At 42.2% G+C, this 19385-nt stretch overlaps 1 protein-coding gene across 6 annotated transcripts in view; it reads right to left on the bottom strand.

The window, feature by feature from the left end:
* Positions 1 to 484: 484 nt before the first annotated feature.
* Positions 485 to 19385, bottom strand: part of pde4ca (phosphodiesterase 4C, cAMP-specific a) — a 52246-nt gene continuing 33345 nt past the window's right edge. For 4 of the 6 annotated variants that reach the window (XM_076744596.1, XM_076744600.1, XM_076744598.1 and 1 more), the window contains 15 exons: positions 12982 to 13173; positions 11680 to 11724; positions 11147 to 11183; positions 10342 to 10415; positions 10159 to 10211; positions 9415 to 9527; positions 6381 to 6474; positions 5959 to 6131; positions 5749 to 5847; positions 5417 to 5581; positions 5168 to 5267; positions 4863 to 5017; positions 4633 to 4755; positions 4170 to 4352; positions 485 to 4044 (listed from right to left, as the gene is read on the bottom strand). In XM_076744596.1, coding sequence (XP_076600711.1) covers positions 3538 to 4044; positions 4170 to 4352; positions 4633 to 4755; positions 4863 to 5017; positions 5168 to 5267; positions 5417 to 5581; positions 5749 to 5847; positions 5959 to 6131; positions 6381 to 6474; positions 9415 to 9527; positions 10159 to 10211; positions 10342 to 10415; positions 11147 to 11183; positions 11680 to 11724; positions 12982 to 13173 — 2113 coding nt within the window. In that variant the 3' untranslated portion in view covers positions 485 to 3537. The other 2 variants (XM_076744597.1, XM_076744601.1) reach the window with 2 other exon arrangements.

Genomic DNA, 19385 nt, shown 5'->3' with positions numbered 1-19385 from the left:
AAGTACAGTATTTGAGTAAATGTAGCCTTAACATTATTAAAAATGTAACCATCTTATTCCGCACTTATTGAAAGTATAACATAAGTTATAATCATATTCTGACTCTTCATTTAAGCCATAACATGTTTACACGACTGAAAGACTCAAACCACAAGCAAGTATTTTGCTTATCTTATACACACCAAACATACATTCATATGAGCCTGACTGATCAGTATTTGTTTTTTAAAAATAAAGTTATGAGATATTGCAGAATGTTTGGCTGCATAGTGTGACTGAGCCATCAGCAGGCTGGGGCTTGTTCAGAGATCAACACTGTATGTAATAACCATGATCAATATGTACTTCATATCAGTCATAAATAGGTGCATTTTTGTTTTTGGATGCTAAGTATGCTTGGATAACAGAATTGTTCTTGTTTATTATTTTCTATCCATGATTTATTATTTAGTTTCTGCAGGAAAGCAGATGACAAGACATCAAAGAGTGAAGAGCTTTTCCTTTATTGGCAAGGCATACAGTTCTAGATGGAGAGAGGGCAAACACACCCGCAGTTAAACAGCAGAGTTTGGATTGTCAAAGCTGTAGAGTCTTAGTTCATGACCCATATTCGTAAAATCTCTAAGGACAGGAATACTGTTTTAAGATGGCTTGAGGCTGTATGACTATTATCTAAGTGTCAGATCAGCATACACTGTAAGATCCTTCATGAATACATGATCTGACCAGATCAGTGGAAATGGAGGAAGACAGGAGAGATGTTTGAGAAAACCCAGATGGAAATCTGTCACTCAACTATTTTTATACCAAGAAAAACATGAAAGTGAGTATTTTTGCTTATGAATAATATTGTTTGCAGACATAAAGAAATGAAAGAGAAGGAAAAAAGCTGAGTAACAGTTGAAATCTGTCCTGTTTGACTTTCTCACACATCAATCTACACATAAGTACTAAACCTCAGACTAAAATAAAGTCTAGTGTTTCATCGTTTCTGACAGATAATATAGAAATAATAAATAAACTGTACATGAAGCACTGTGAGGAAAATGTACAAAATCAAACAATTAGTGACACGCAGAGAGACAGACTGAATGTTTGCATCTTGTGCTAAGCTGTTGTTAAATAGTCCTTAGTGTTGAAGGCATCCTTGAGTGTTGGTCTGTTTGGTGCTGTTTATGGCTACAGAAAGGATTGCACATGTTTTACTCCAGCATGTCAGTGAACACATCTATGAGCAGAAAAAAAAAAAAATCCCAAGAGTGAAAATAAGGCGTCAAAAAAACTTTCAGCTCGTTCACACGTTAACACATGATTTACTCCATGGTAATAAAATAAAGTTTCTCCACAGGCTAAGTTTTGTAAGTATACTCTTCATATTCTTCGAATACTGCAGTCAATGTCATGCAGTTCAACAGAACACATTTTTTGGACAGTCAATTATAAAAAGAAGACGAAAAAACAAAACAAAACCTGTCCCTCCAACATCCAACCTTTAAGAGCTGTTGTGGTCCAGCCCATGCAGGCCAACTCCACCACCAGGCCATTTGCCAACAGAAAAACAGCAAAACAGTCTAATTCTACATGTTCAACTGTACTGGAAGTGCAGAACTGTAAAAGTACCATACAAAGTGCTTTGGTTTTTTTCTTAGCAAATACATCAAAAAAGTCAACCCAGTCATTCACTCACACACACAAAAACCACATCACTGTTTTAAGACAATATCAGTTTCAGTTACTGTTTGAACAGGAGTTAGAAAAAACAGAGACACTGGGGTCAGATTGGCACACAGGGTGCTACAGTCAACCAACTTTATCAGTCACTGATGGAAAGTAGCCAGTGGCAAAATGGAAATTACAGTACGGGTTGTGTCATGCTTGCTTGGCACTTGTTTTGTCATTGACTATGTCCCTGTGAAGAGCGAAATATTGATCAATGAGAGAAAAAAGATGAAAATAATTCTGGCACAGGAAACTGTCTCCTGGTAACCTCCTGGATTTTTTACAGTTCCAGTGGTGCTAACATCATTCTTTGCAACCTGTCTAATACGTTTGTCCTTACCAGTCTAGTAATTTATGCCAGTGGATGTTACCAAAAACAGTATTTCAGTAGGTGGATGCAGTGTTTGATACACGATGTAGTAACGATAATGGATTTGAATGGATCGTTTAATGCATTTGTCGCTGTACTGTGAGGGTAAGTTTTTGCATGATGTCTGTGCTGGTTGGTTAACAGTGAATGACAAACTGTTTTGCATTCAACAGCCTCCAATGTGTTCATGTTTTGGCTCAAGCCCTTAAAAACCACAATGAGGGCTAGCTATGAACAAAACTGTAAAGTGCTAAACTTGAAGGCAAACTGATAAAATGGGTGCCAAATATAAAGGATGCAAAAAAAAAAAAAAAAAAAAAAAAATCAAAAGAGCAACAAAACTGAAACATAACTGATATTTTGTAGTCCTACAGTTAAATACGTTTTGAATGCATCTAGGCTGATGCAAAACCTTGCAAATCATTTGCCTCCAATTTCAGAATGTCAGTTCCACTTGTCAACACTAGGAGGCACCATGTGCACAGCCCACATAGCTTTGGATGTTAATTCCTGACTGTATAACACTTCACTGACCCTGGCTCAGTTGTGTCACTGTCATAATATCATAGTTTAAGGTTATAAAAATGGAAACTGAAAGCCTGAAACGACTGAAAATCTCAAAATAATATGTACTGCCAGCCAATTCATCGTAATCATACTGTATTCTTTCTGCCTACTGAACACAATGAAATGGGCTATGTAACACCAGCTGAAAGGAGCGCTACGTATACAATAATAATGATAGAGTCACTCAAAATGTCTGCTACATTTAAAGCTTCCTGCATAAAGTCATGCACAGCTCCTTTCTGCCATGACTTTGCTTACACTGCTTTGAAGTTTTACTCTACTGTATCGTCATTCACTGTATTTCACTGTGTATGGAACTAAATAAAACTGAATAAACAAATGAAAAATTAAAAAGGCAGGCAAAACAGCATTGTCCATGTAATCTGCAAGTTTGGCAAAATGTCTTTCAAGACTTTGTTGTGTTTTCACGGCCGTTCATCACTTCCTCACTTTCCTCACAAGTACTCCAAAAGAGGAAGACAGTTCTGTCGTTTGTTGTAGTAGACCTTGGGTTGGCTGGTAAAAGAGAAGTTTTTTAAACTTCTCATTGTCTCTGTAGAACTTTATCCACAGTATGTCTGTGTGAAAGACACAGAACACAAAGAACCGGTCAGAAACTTGGTTTCTTGGTTTTTAGACTCAGTCTATATGTCCCTCTTCAGTGCAAGTGACTGCTGTGTTAAACTGCAGACTTTCTCAACACCCCCCACACCCATCGCACTCCCGTACTCCCCACCCCCGAGGCTTGCTGTCACCTTGTCTGTGGAAACCAGAGGTGGTTTTTGGTTGGAGTGGGAGAAGGGGAGTGACAGAGGATGAGGCACCGAAATCAAGAAAAATAAAAGAAAAAAGGCCAAAAGAAATACAACTTTTGATTGGTGCTATGTGCCGAGTCTGAAGCGTGGCACCCCAGAGACACCCTCCTGGTCTGTTTCTCTGTCTTCTGCCATGTCTTTCTCAGAGTCTACAGAAAACGTCCTGCCTGAATCAGTAGTGAGCTTTTTGGTGAGCAGGTGAGTCGTAGCGGACACTGCATCAAATCCGCTGCCAGAATCAGTTCTGGTGAGTTCAGGCCCCCTGCCACCACTGTAGCCCTCCTCTTCCTCAGGTGGACTCTCAGTGTCAGATTCTCCTTCTTCTTCCAAGGTCAGCTCGAACTGGAACTTGTCAGCCGAAGTGGAGCAACCACTTCCACCCATCGCTGAGGCTTCACCAGCAAGGGCTCCCTCCTCCAGGCTCTCTGGGTTGGGTGAGGGACTGTGGGGGATCATGCTCTGGTACCACTCTCTGTTATCCTCCAGTGTGTCCAGGATCTCCTGAGCATCTGGGTGGACAAGGTCCGCCCATGTCTCCCACAGAGGATGAACAATGTAGTCAATGAAACCCACCTGAAAGAGAGAAGTGGTGTATATGTCTTTGAGTGCTTTTTCTATAGAAATTTCTTCACTACTTCTACATTTCAATTTTACACTTTATAATGATTTCATGAGTGCTGCAGCTTCTATTTCTGTACCTGGTTCTTCTCAATTGAGGCATTTTGTTTGTCACACATGGGGCTGATCTCCATCCCCTTATCCCTCTCCCTGTCCCCCTGGGTGAAAAACTCCACCATGATGCGGTCTGTCCACTGCCGGTACAGCTCCAGAGGCTTAGTGGGGTTGCTCAGGTCTGCACAGTGCACCATGTTCTGAAGGACCTGTGGTGACAAGACAACAGTTTGTAAATATCTAATATAAAAACAGTAAGTTTTAGAGTAAGAAAACTGAACCAAAACAACAAAATTGTGGCTGTAAAACCAAAATAATGAGCAGAAAGATGTTCAAATGCTCTTTAGAGCTGAGAGGAGCTGAACAGAACTGAGTTTGTGATCACAAGCGACACCTTTCACATTATAGTAAGTCATTTTGTTCATTGGTAATATCGATATATCGATCAGTGCAGCTGTAACAATGAATAAACTGCCAAACTGTTCTCACCTGTATGCGGTCTGAGTAGTTATCCAGCAGTAGGACTCCTAGACTGGTGACTTTCTTGGTCTCCACCATGGTTTTTAGGTCTGCCAGTAGGTTCATGTGTTTAGACATATCTGTGGCCAGCACCTGTTGGTTAAACAGTGACATTTAAATTTTTTGATTTGAAGAAAACACAATGTTACATTGCTGAAAATGAGGCAGGAACAGAACTGAGCTCCTCCGAGGCCTCTTACCATATCTATGACCATTTTGCGCAGCGACTGTCTCTGCTTCTTGCTGAGGTTCTGAAAGATGTCACAGTTGTCTTCCTGCAGGAGCTTAAAGCCAACAGCCAGGTGGTGATTCTCCAGCACCGACGAGTCATTGTACATCAGGGCCAGTTCTGAGTCTGAATGCAGAGAAGCAAAAAAGTTTACACACAGCACTGTAAACCACAATCCCACACACACACGTGTATACAGACACCTCATCCGCATAGTTAAATACACTCAACACCCCCACACGTTCACATAATCCCTGTGGAGCCATGCAAACTCACTAGTGTTGATGAGAAACTGATTGGAGACTCCAGGGTGATCCACGTCATGGATGGCGCTGGCAAACAGAGCAGCGAGGATCTCCAGATCAGTAAACACAGCCTTAGAAAAACAACAAGGCAGGCACAGTCAATATATGTGTGTATGTGTGCTCAGCATGACGGGATGTGTACAGATCATATTGTTTTTACTGAATAATGATGAAGTTTGTATCTGCTCTTTGTCTCGGATGACATCAAGTGATCACGTACCTCCAGAGCAGGTGTAGACAGTAAGACATGCGTGGACTGGACCACGTCTGCAGCGTGGATGTTGTTGTGGTAGGCCACGTCTGCATGGTAATGATCCTCCAGGGTCATCATGAAGGTGATGAAAGTGTCCACGGGAATCTTAAAGGACTTGAGCAGCTCCCGTTCCTACAGTAGCAGGACAACACTGGGTCAGTCAAGGTAGAGATTCATCATTCATTAAAATTCATTCATTCATTTACCGTCTTGCTCACTCATTTACTCTATCAGATGTTTGAGGTTACACAGTACAAGGGCCATACTCTGATAAAGTGCAGCATGCTGGGATGTGTTACCTGGAAGATGGTGTACATAGTGACCGTCAGTGGGCGATTCCCAGAATACTCGGAGACCTTAAAGATGTCAATACCCCATCTGTTTATGTCCTCCAACTCCTGCCAGTGGACAGCAAGCACAAAAATATATCATTACAAACATACGCTACAAGGAAGAATACATTAAAAACAATGTATAGAGATAAACAAGTGTTGAACTTGTTGTCATACCCTTGCCAGGAATCCTTCCTGGCTGGTGTTGACCCCGAAGCGAGGGATGGTGGATGGGGCCAGGCTGGGGCTGTGGGTTGCCTTCTTCACACCGCTGATCTGGGACATGGGCCGCTTCTTCTTGTCCTTATCCTTGGTGGGGGGAGACATGATGTCCATGTCATGTTGCTTCTCTGTCAGATGGAAACAGACCAAACATTAACACTGTAACAGTCTCTTGTTGCACTCTTCTGTAATAATGCTATAGTACTGTATTCCTTCTAATCATCATCAATCATATATCATATTTATTCATATACTTCATTATTGCGTTGCATGTGTCAAATGTAAAAAATAAAAAATGTGTAGACTGCTGCTAAATCTTTTTCCATGATATAATTCATATGATACATATGTTTATGCACAGCTTGTGGATTATTTACCTAGGAAGGTGCTAGAGATGAACTCAGACACCTGGTTCCCTGAACGGCTGGTTTCTGACAGCTGGCTGAGCTCTCGGTTCAGCATCCTCTTGAACTACGCACAAACACACACACACGCACACACACACACACACACACACACACACACACACACACACACACACACACACACACACACACAAGCATGAACGAGTTAAATCAAACACACTTTTTGCGAGAAGAGAGACACTCATCTAAACACAAACAACCATCCATCCATATACCCAGAGTGGATACACCAGCAGCAGCATCCACATGTGCTTGTGTGTGCCTCACGTCACACACGGTGCAGAAGCTTATGATTGGACAGAGATGCATGACTGATTCTACTCGTAGTAGCCTGCGCCGAAACACATGCTGCACACTGTGCATGTGGCTGATGTTTTCAAATCTAAAATATACAAATGTTATTGAAGATGTCTATGCTGTCAGTGAAAGTCCACCGTCTCTTCTCAACCACCACTTGTCCACTTGTTCACACTCATTCAAGAAACGAGCAACATGTGAGCCTCGAGCAGTCTCGCTCCCTCCCACCCATCTCATCCCTCGCCTCTCCTTACCTGAATGAACATCCACGACACCGAGATGAAATAACTCACTTCTGGCATTTCAGCGCAAAGTCAGGCATGGGAGCAAAAATAAAACTGAGCGAGAGAGCAGAGCTTTCTGGTCGTCCTCCGACAGCAGGGACACTTTGTGCTCCTGTACTGCTTGCCTGAGCAAAATCCACAGCAAGCCAACAGTCCACTGGTTAGTGCTGCAGAAGCCTTGATCAGTACGAGCTGAACAGATGCATGAAAAAAATCTGCTCAGAGGTCCACAGCAGAACAAGAGAGTGGATGCCCAGCTGTGGGAATGCTGTGGGGATGCGAGGATGTAAGGCAGAGAAGCCACACTCCATCGCTCCCCCCTGACTCTCCCTCATTCACTCAGTTACTGCCTATGTGTGTAAACAGAGGGAGAACGAGGTACTCCAATCCCCGCCTCCTTCCAAAAATGCCTAAGAATAGCAGCCAATCAGGCACGTGCTGCAGCAGAAGTTTGGAGAGACAGAGAGCCCTCATTGGTGGGGAGATGTACAAAGTGGGCAGGGCTGAGCGTGTCAGAGGAGGAGGTTGTGAGACACACCATGTGCACAAAGTTTGAAGAAGATATGAAGGAAAAGCTTTGAATGGATGGAGGGGGATTTCATTCATGTAGCTAAAAATAAAAGCAGCACACCATGTACCACAAGGCTGTGGGAACATCGACCATTATCATGAATATGATTACAAACAGGAGTTAACTAAATATTTTGACACAAAAATACACTCAGAGCAGACTGCCTTGGTAACATGAAAACAATATGTTCATGTATGAAAACAAGCCCAAACTGACTAAAAGAATACCTCAATGGCACACAGTCTGATGACAAAAACCATACCACAGTGCAGTTAATACTTCTAAACTGGTTAACCCAACTTTTTATACGTTGAATACAGTTTAATCGTGTTGAATATCATAAGATAATAAAGTCTTGGTATGACAATAAGTTACAGGAAGTCACAGTTTATTTTGAGTACCAAATCAGTTAAGAGCTCAGAAAAACACTGTGAATGGGCTTAAATGAGCATTTTCTCAATGAAGCTTATCAAACATAAATGTTTCAGTGGTCCAGAGAGGTCTCACTCTTCCTCAAAGACACTTCGAGTTCAATAAGTCTGTCAGCGATGCGGAAACATGTTCACTCCTGTGTGCCTGTCTTTGTTTCTAAGTGCCAGTATGGATAATTCTTCCCCACTGACTGAAGCTGCTCATTGACTGATCTGCAGCAATGGGGTGGGGGGATGGATGGGTGGAGGGTGGATGTGGATGTTGTGTTGGTGGGGGTTGCTGCCGCCACGTGAGCGTGTGTAACGGTATATGTATCCAAGCAGGCAATATATGTGACGGGAGGCAAGGCAGGCGATGTTCATGTGTGTGATGGGAGGAAGTCTGTGCACATGTGATGTATGTATGTGTGTGCGTTAGTATGAGGGGCATGTGTATGTTGCGTGGGCGGTCTAATCACGGAATCACATGAGAGCCGGGCTCCAGTCCGAGAGGAGAGGGATATCATGTAGGAAGACTGGATGTGGGGGATGCCGTTTCATCTTCAGCTCCCACTTCCTCATTCACATTTTTCTGCACATGAGTGGGGGGAAGGGTGTGTCTGTGTGTCTAGTCTCTATTTGCATGCATGAAACCATCCCGCTCATTCATGGAGTTAGCCCCGCTCCCATCCGCTGAGGGACGTGAGATTCTATTCATATTTTCATGTTGGATTCTCTGCGTTCGTGAGCTTTCAGATTTGTTAAGGGATCAGTGAAGGCTAACAGCACTTAACAGTACATCACACACAATGCACGGGTTTAGTGTTGCACTTGGAGCCCACTCTAATCTGAGCTGCCGTCCATTGATGAAAAAACAATGAAAATTATTAACATGTCTATTATTATCTGCTCTAATAAAAAAGTGCTGACGCATTTCATCTCAAAAGGGAAACAACAATTCAAATCAGCTAATTCGATTGCTGAATTTTGACCATTAACATCTCATCAACAGCTGCAGTGACGTGAGAGAGCAACAGTGGTGAGAAGAACTTCTTGATATTTATAGATATCTTCACAATCAAGAGCTTTGATGGTTACATGCATCTATTGTAACAGGATTAATCCTTCAATATGATGAACACACAGAATATATTTTTATATTCTAATTATATTCTTCCCGAGGTTCAACCTTGATGAGTTCAGGGTCACTGACTATACCGTGCTCATGGAGTTGACCGGGCTCTGACTGCCTTAATAATGGCAACAAGATGCACATGACTAATAAAATCCCTCAGGGGGGTGAATCACAGTACAGATTAGAGAGAGTGCACTGCAACCTCGCACTGAACCTGGCTGTATTAAGACAGGTGTGTATGTTGGCTTTATCGCGCTGTGCTCTCACTGTAATGTTTGTGTTAAAGTACCTTGTTGGAAGCCATCTCGCTGACAGAGTGACGAGTTTTCAGTGTCTCTAGTTGTTCCAGACACCAGTCCAGCTCATCTAGAGTCTCTATGGCCAGCTGCTGGTGAGGCTCCTCTGTACCAGATAAACACAGCAAGGCATTATGGGATGGAATGAGCTCATTCACATACTGTTCAAACGTCAAAAAGATTGTTAAAGTGGAACTTAAAAAGGGCTGTACCCCAAGTGTTCACGTTGTTTGAGAACAACTGGTCACAGAAATTTGAGGTACTACTTCACCACATTTCAGAGGGAAATACTGTATTTATATACAACATTTCTAGTAACTTCACACACACAACATATGATGATCTTATAGAATATAATGACAGTATCATTAAACTGCATAATGGGAAATATGTTCAAATCAGCTCCACATTGAGCAGCTAAAACAGAACAATGCTCACTCACTTGTGATACTTTTGATACTTTAGTAATGTTTTACTGACAATACTGATTTTCAAAGATTTTTGCTTTCTTTAAATATAACATTGTAATGGTTTTTCTTACATGATGATATGACATGATAAATGAACCACTGGATTTCAGGTATTTGTGAATGACATTAATGCACTAATTCATTACTGTGTATCCCAGATTTCACAATTCGCAAATTTAATCATGACAATGTCCTCGTTGTGTCCTCGGTCTGTCTTGATAATGGGATATTGAATAGCAAACAGCCCAGTCTAAAACCAGTACTAACCTGCGAGGCTGGTCTTGCACATGGATGGCGGGTTGCTGCCTGAGGATCGTGTCCTGTGGACAGAAGACCATCCAACGTCAACAAGCAAAAGTCAAACTGGAACTACGAGTATGTTTGTCAGGTGGGACATTGAGATTATGAGAACATTCATCAAGCAGAAAAGGACATTTTCTAAGAACCTACTTGCTGGCTGTGCGATCTTGCTGGCCGGTTATGACGGCAAAGTTACTTCGGACTGTCCTCAGGCTGGCAAGGACCTATAAGATTGGGACAGGAGACTGAATGTGCGACATCACCAAATGTGACATATGTAACAAATGTGATGCAATGACACCACAGATGTCACTTCATTCATCACCTTAAATACTTGCACATGCCTTCACTTAATTCATCTTGAACTAGACCAAGTGCTTCTTCATATGAATTGCTGACGAGCGTTTGAAACCAGATACTGAGGCTTTCATCCTGCAGGCTGACGTGCTACACAGAGGCATTCCCCTCTCCCCGTCTGATGTTTTGATGGCATCACTGACTCTCCTCTATGTCATGTCTGTCACTCCATCTGCAGCCAAACACTGATTCAGCACACAGAGAAAGCCCTCAGAGTATCCGGTGTCCAGACTTGACCCATGTAGCGGCCTTATCAGCCATGGCATGCAAATTTAAACAGCATGATCCAGCAGTATTGGATTCACCACTTCTTTCACTGTGTAAAGTGAGCACAAGTGTGACGCACATCCCACGCAAGAGCCAGGCCACGCCAGCGGGATGCCTGATCCTGTCGCAGGTCCAAACATGATGCTGAGGGCCTGCGCCGATGAGGCAGTAATGCCCGGTCTCGTACCATCTGGACTTTATTATAGTATTCTGAACGACCTGCTGTCTTTCACGCACAAGTGAACGTGACTCTCATTTTTATTTGCAAATCTGGCAAACGTTCAGAGAGCACAAAAAGGAAAATTGCTTCCAAGGGATTCAGAGGACTCACCTGTGCAAACGGTGTGACAATCATGTCTTCTGTGTGTCTGCAATACAGATGAGAATACACAAGAGGAAAATATATGAAACACTGATGAGAACCAATCTATAAGAAACTAAATCTTAATAATTCATCTGTATTAAATAAAAATTCCAAACAACTTTGTTAAGATGAAATAAAAAGAAACAAGCTGCACTGCATAAAGTACAGTTGGTGAGGAAACGGATTGGGGTAGGTGGAAGGGTGGGTGATATAAAAGAACGAACGGATAAATACTCAAGTAAATAAAAACACAGATAGTGTTATTATACTTGGTTGTCTCTGATTAAGCATCACATGCAAAAACAAAACAGAACTGGGTGTTTTCTTGGGGGTTGGGGGGGTCTAACGGAGATCATGTGAAGTGTCTGACATTTAGTCACGCTGGTCAGGAGGGGGGTGGGAAATGGTCGTGAAGTCATCTAGAGGGAATGCAGGTGAGGACTTCAAGGGGACAGAGTCAGTGTTTTTATCTTGTTTTCATTTTATCATGTTCTTCTCACCGAGATGACAACCAGTTGACTTCCCAGTGCTTCAAGCTTTCTTCCCTTCAAAAACAGATAGGCGAGAGTCGATGAGGAGACCTGTGACTGCTTACGTTACAAACTTGAATGTGTTCAGACATTACGCACTGTGGAGGGGACTGTTTCGGGGACATATCGGACACACAAACAGCAAAATAAGAAAAGAAAAAGAAAAGAAAAAACAGACAAAAATTTGCCCCTTTCTTGCAATTTCTTGCATTCCCTGAGAAGCAGTTTGGACATGCAAGCACTTGTGATGGAAAAACAGCTGGTTTTGCTAATGTCGGGCTTTTCGAGACTGTGGATCTGAGAGAGGGTTTTTGGACGCACATGCACACGCAATGCGCAGCATGTTTGAAGCTATAAAACTGAAAGACTGTGACAAGAAAGCATCAGAGGTAGAGCCCTCATATCAGTCTGTGTAGGACTTTTGGCCAATACAAGCAAACATGTGCAGAAGAGCTTTGAGACATCAAAATACAAAGCCATGAAAGAGACAGGACACCACCTCAACAGTGTGGCCCTTTGGCTTCAGAGGACCCTGTAGGAGTCCAAAGAAAATGCCAGAAAGACTAGCTTCAAATTTGCAAATAAAGTTGAGACTGCAACTGTTTGCTGCAGCTTGTAAGGGGGCCAACCACATGAATCTTCCCATTTCGGAGCCTCTCAGCACGAGGAAGACCGACGAGACGAGAAAATCACTGACAGACGTGTCTTTTTGGTTTTTTTGGTTAAATGATATTTAACAGAAAACAAACTGTTCACTGGTGTCTCAGCATCAGGACCAAAGTCTTTGTACTGAAATGTCTCATGCAACACTTAGTATGCTGAATATACTGTGGACTATATTCAGTAGAGATTATATACAGCACACTCACTTATTTTTAAATGAAACCTAAAGCACAGCACACAAAAACTGTTGGTATTGAGACTTTTACTTTTGTATTGTGAGATATCAATCTTGTATTTTATCAAATCATCACAGAGGCAATTAGATATGATTTCAGTAGACATCTTTTAAGGCTGCAGTCTGACATTGAATATGATTTTTATTTTAAGTTGCAGAAAGCATGTTCTTTATTTTGTGCATTCAAATAATAACAGATCACCACATGTTAAAATAAGCACACAACACAAAAGTAAAGCATGTGTGGAGCAGGAACAATTGAGAGACGCTGGACTGATCTGAAGGGTGTAAATAAAGGATCATTTTGAATAAATCCAGGAAAGAAAATCTTGCCAACAACCCGTCCTCCTAAACACAGGTGGGAATGAACTTACAGGTCGCTGGCAGTGGAGGAGTTTCTGGAAGGACCTTTGGGTGAAAGGTCAAAGTCCGAGTCGGAGCGGTAGAGGAAGGATTCCCGCCGCTGGCTGTGAGGAAAGTTGGCCTGTATGACCCGACCAGAGCCAGGGCTGGCCTGGGGGTCCAGGGGGCTGCGTCCCACTGACAAGCCATTCTCCACATCAAAACTGAGAAAAGAGAAAGTGAGGATTTATTAAGGTTAGACAACTCAAGACACATTTTATGGATAAAAACAACAAACGGGCAGATTTATTCCAAAGCATGGAAAGGAAATGAAAGAAGCATCCATCCATCCATCCATCCATCCACCCATCCATCCATCCATCCATCCATCCACCCATCCATCCATCCATCCATCCATCCACCCAGCCATCCATCCATCCATCCATCCATCCATCCATCCATCCATCCATCCATCCATCCATCCACCCACCCATCCATCCATCCATCCATCCATCCATCCATCCTGGACACCCACTCTTTGGTTTAGGTTGCCATTGTTAACAAGCAACCACTTTCCCGTTAAAATATTAAACCTAAAAAGACACTCCTACCACTAGTTTGAACATATCTCCCACAGAATGAATCTGTTTCTGGACTCATCGGTAGGAAATACAGTAAATAAGAACAAGTGGAAAACATCTGTCAGCATCATTACTAGAGATATCCTGACTGACTGTCCAGTACAATCTGAGCTGTCACTGTGATGTCTTCTAATAATATGAATGTGACAGTGAGACAAATAAATGGATCAGTGAGGGCTGATCCACATACTACCGATTTCATTTGGTAATGAAAAGGTTGTGCTTGTGGCCACGGACAAAGCAATGTAGAAATCCCAGTATCTGCTCCAGTTGAGAGGCTGGGGCTGGTCCAGTAACAATGACAGGGAGAAAATGAATATACGACACAATAGTCCAAATGCAAAAATATCACAAGCTTTCATCACTGGGTAACAACATTCAGCCGTTTTTATCCCTTGAACAGGAAATTGTGTCATTTAGACGGAAGCATAACCATTATAAACCAGCAAAGACCAAAATAAAGGCTAAAAATGACCAATTTAGGATAGTGACAAAAAAGGAAATGACATGTGTGAAAAATGTGGGAATGCAGTTATCACACTGATATATACCACAACACGGACTAAAAGCAGCACTGCAGTTAAACAATGAGGGGGTGTGGGAGCCACAGACTGTGAATGGCTGCATGTAGATGATCCTCCTGTTGCAGAGGGGGCTAACTAAAAGGACAACTGACCCAAATGGAGCCATTTACATCAAGCTGATGAGACACAAGGAGGCAGATAACAGCAGAAATCTCTTCGTCTGCTGCCTGAAGATTTCAAGCAAATCGAGAAAAGCAAAGACTCCCACAAATCCCGCCACTTCCAGCCAGCCTGTGTTTATCTACTGGTACAACATGGACCAGTGCACTTCATTAAAGGTGTGAAGCCTGTGTGGCTAATGTCATGCAGGGGAGGTACGAGTGTGTGTGTGTGTGTGTGTGTGTGTGTGTGTGTGTGTGTGTGTGTGTGTGTGTGTGAACATCCAGAGGCATGTGTGTGCAGTGAAGGACTGCGAGTCTAAAATTAGCATCAGCGTATTGACGTGGGGGTGAGGGTGAGTCTAAAAATAGGCCGGCGTTCAGGTGAGGAGGAATTCCTCCTGATCAAACACGATCTGACTACGGAGAGCAACACCCAGTGAAGGCACAGCAAGGCTTTTTTACAGTCTGGGCACGTTTCTGCCTTGATCCACATCTCTAATTTCCCACAGCCCCTCTGCTGACATGCGAACCTGGAGAGACTCTGTCAGCCTGGTGCTCCGTTTGGCAACACGTCCCCTTTTATAAACAGACTGAGGAACTCCAGAGTAGAAATCCCCACTTTAGCAAAACAACCATTAGCAGAACGTGAAGGATTTTGGACGGACAGATGCTGAGACACACATTCAATCTTTTTCAAATAAATATAGCAGGGTAACCATGTTCAAAAATAAAAACCTTTGAAAGCCAAGGCATATAAAAACTGAAGCTATGGGTGCAGGAGTGTCAGCTGGAGATGTCTGTCAATGATAAGTGTGGGAAATAATAGAAGCACAACACCAAAACATCATCACAGTCCTGAGTAAATTCCTGGACAAAGACTGAATAACACAACACTAAATACACTTTAGCTGCTGTTTGAAGTCTATAAACTACGTCTGTTTTCACAGTAACAGGCAACAGAATGAACTGCTGCTGAACTGCTGAAACTATTTGATGATTAACCAAATAGTTGAATGACAGATAATTTATAGACATTAATTTTTGGTTGACTGGTCTTTGGACTGTTGGTCTGAGAAAGCAAACAATCTGATGTTGTTATCTTGAACTTTGGGAACTAGAGATGGGTATTTTTTTTATTTTTCCCGGAAATTTTATCGAATAAAGGACAACATAATAAACAATAATACACTTGATAGATAAGCTGATAATAAAAATACAATCTCTACTAACAGTCCATGTGTAGTCCAAGACAGGTGGGATTGGGTGGCATTGGCCGAAATTCAATCTAGCAACCCATCGGCTACTGTCTGACGATGATTTAGCTTTTGTATTAGCTTTTTTTTTTTTTTTTTTAATCTGCATTCCAATGAAGATATCTCTTTGTAGAGATCAGCTGCAGTATCCTCTGAACCTCGCCTGACGTTGCTCATCAGAATGTGAACAACGACCGGCACACAGAAGAGGAAGTCTTGGCCCAGATATCCATTATTCATTACCTGTGAATCTGTGGGCTACACTGGAAGCCACGAAACATTGGCCGTTACCCCCAGAGACTAAACCATGGTCAGACGATAGCTGATGGGTTCTGAGATTGAAAAAAATGAGAAAATATGACTAAGAGCTTATGAGACTTACTACTTAATACAACTGTGCCTTGAGCGAAATGTTAATCTAAGCAACCCAAAATGCTCACAATAACAATGCTAACGTGCTAATGTTTAGGGACCATAAATGTTTGTACAAATCCATAAAATACTTGTTGAGTTATTGCAGTCCGGACCGACAGACCAACATTGCCATCCACAGAGCCGTGTGTCTAGCATGGCTAAAAACAGCTAATCAAAGCTTTAATAGCATTAATACTATTACTTGATGACTTTGAAGGCTGCAGCTTTCTTTGGCGCACTAATAGTAGGAACGCGCCAACAGCAGGATGCAAACATTCTATTCATTCGTCTTTCCACTCCTTCCTCAGTGCCCCTCCTCCTACCCTGCTACCCTCCTAGGATGCTGCATGAGGACAAGATGTTAGTGCGTTACTGGCTATTACGTAACACCATCCCCCAGAAGCCCCCATCCCTCCATACATGTGACAGATTCAGACACACTGACTGCACTATAGATAGCCGAGGAGAGGAGTCAGAGGGAGGGAGGCAGTTAAGACAGCAGGGTAAGTGGTAAAATAGGGCAAAGAGAGGGGGAGAGTAAATAAAATTTCAAAGGGGAAGAGAGTACAGCCTGTTCTGAGACATACACATGAGGGCTTTTTGGTGGGACCGGGGCAGTGTGGCTGGACGTGCATGCCTGCACATGTACAAACATGCATTTGATGATGTGCATTTGAGGATTAATCACCATTTTGACAGAAGAATTATGGACTAAACATGTTTTGCGTGCGTAAATGATGCCTTTAATGTGCCAAAGTGCCACCTTACACACCGATAGTTTTGATCTGTGAGCACACACATCATCCAGATACTACAAGTACACCAAGTCTTAGCCTCTCCTGTTCGCTCCCTCTATCGTGCTCTGTCCTCCCTAATGATGCTGCACTCCTGGCTGTTGTCCTGCGTGCTCTGACCATAAACTCGTTTCTATTTTTGTTACAGCATCACGATTCTGCCTCTGTGAAGCTAAATTTAGCATCTCCGTGCATGGGGAAGAGACCGAGAGAGGCAGTGACAGCTAAAAATAGAGTTTCAGGTAGAATACAGAAAGCTCCCCTCCCCTGACTTCTCCCTCTGCATCGCAGAGAAACAGATTCTTCCCTCCATTCATGAATATTTATGGAGACGTTTCTATTTGAAGCCGATGGCGAGCTAAAATTAGATCACAGATCAAAATATTGCCCACGACTTTCCCTCGCTGCCATTTCACTTCCAGCTTTTGCCTCTTTCTCGGGGGACTGAACACAGAGTCCTGACTTATGATACTGAACTATTTAACTTTACTTACACACCCACCCCCACCCCCGACACACACACACACACACACACACACACACACACACACACAAACAATGATATTGTATTTTTCACGGCCTTAGGTTTATATAAATTAAGAAAAAAAGACACACAGTAGCATGAACAACAGGAGGTTGTTGCCAAGGTAACAACAAATGGGGATCTAAATAAACGTGAAATAATGATTTTAAAACACACTGTCTGGATTCATTTCTTCTGTTTTTGCACTGCTGTGTCAGACACGTGTTGATTCAGTGTTAGGTTACCTGGTGTACTTAAATCATATTTTATATATTTAGTTACTTCTGTTACTGTATGAACAAACTGCAGCCAATCACACTACAGTCGCACACACATGCAAATTAAGACAACAGCTAAAATACACCAGACCATTGTTGTCAAACTGAAATGTAAACTGATGCAAATTCTTATGGTGATGAAATTCACTACATTCTACTATTGTATATATTAGATGCATACTGAAGAAATGTAACAGGCGTTATTTCTATATTTATTTTTTACTATGGCCAATGTTGCTGGAGCAAATGTGCTCCAACTCTGAAACCCAAGAACTTCCACTGCGCCTGGTGTTTCAGCAAACATGTTACAAAATGCATACTAAATATGTCAACAGAGGCATTTTGTGTTTTAAAGAGGTCAGAGGTCAGCGCTCAGACTAATCGTGCACGCCATCCTGACAGGAAGCTCCCACAGAAGCGCCATGGCTGTTTGGACGGCCGGTCTTCTAATTTGACTCTATTGTCTTCGTGTCTTTCACATGCCAGCCAGTCGCACCCACCCACCTCTTCTCTCCTTCCCTGACACCCTCCTCCCCCTCTCCCTTTCTCAGTTTCAGCCACAAGTGATAAAAATAAACAGAAAGGGATTTTTTTTAATAATCATGTTGAGTGGGAGGGTGTTGTTTAATAATACAGCAGATAAACTTGTTGGTGAGTGATGGCTGATGTGTGTAGTATGTGCTGTCTGGAGAACTGAAATACATCTATGAAGTCACTGTGAAGGCAGGGTCCCTCTACTGGGCTTTGGTGATAATGCAAGCGGTGGTCAATCTGGATGTTCTACTGCAGACAATGGAAATATACAGTTGAGCCAAAGCAGACGATTCACTGATTGGTCATTGACAAAGAATTCATCAGATGTTTTGATAATTGATTAACTGTTTAGGTAATTTTGTGTTTAAAAGACACCACAGAATTTGCTGCTTCCAGCCTCTCAAATGTGAAGGTTTGGTGTTTGCCTTAAATGATGTTATTAATGTTATTAATTTATATCTATTTAAAAATCTAAATTTTTCAAACAGGATGCCACCCTGGGCTTTGGAAACATCTGATTTTATAGACCAAAAAATCAGTCAAAACATTTGGCTGATGAATTAATAACGAAAATAATTGCTAATCTATTATACTGTGTATACAGTAAATCAGTGAGTAGAGCTGGGTGACAGGGCCGCAGTCAATATCTCAATCTCCATAAGAATATTTCTCTGATATTGATGTTGAGTATATCATATTAGGGGAAAATGTATGCAAAATCACAAATGACATAATCAATTGATTATTGATGCATTAAGCCATGTTCCATGAGCAAAACACAAAAAAACATGATAGATGATAGTATGGAATTATCAAAAAATAAAAAAAAAGTTTCCAAATGCAGAAAAGGTGAAGAAATCTAACATAAAATGGGATACAGTCAAAGAGATCCATCCTAAGCTGGCATCTGCATTCACACACAGGGCTTCATTTATCTGCCACTAAGAGCACAACCAGACACCCAGACACCCCCAGACAGACACACACACACACACACACACACACACACACACACACACACACACACACACACACACACACCTGATTACTTTCTGAAGTCTAAAGACCAAACTGGAGCCAACATTCCTGGGCATCATAAAGCCTTTGAGAAAAAAGAAAAGTGCAAAGAGAGAGGTGTGTTACGGCGTTTGTTATTTAAGTGGCTGGCTGGTAAGAGGTGTGATTGATGGTAACCTGTCAGTGGCCCTGATACTCGACACCCCGCCTGCGTCACCGCCTGTCACAGCAACGTCAATCCCATCTGTGGAGCATTAAAATACAGGAGCTACGGGGCAGAGCGAGCGAGAAAGAAAC

Source organism: Chaetodon auriga, chromosome 12, assembly GCF_051107435.1.
Source record: "Chaetodon auriga isolate fChaAug3 chromosome 12, fChaAug3.hap1, whole genome shotgun sequence".
NCBI lineage: Eukaryota > Metazoa > Chordata > Actinopteri > Chaetodontiformes > Chaetodontidae > Chaetodon > Chaetodon auriga.
Note: the sequence above shows the minus strand (reverse complement) of the source record. Positions and strands in the feature narration are given on the sequence as shown.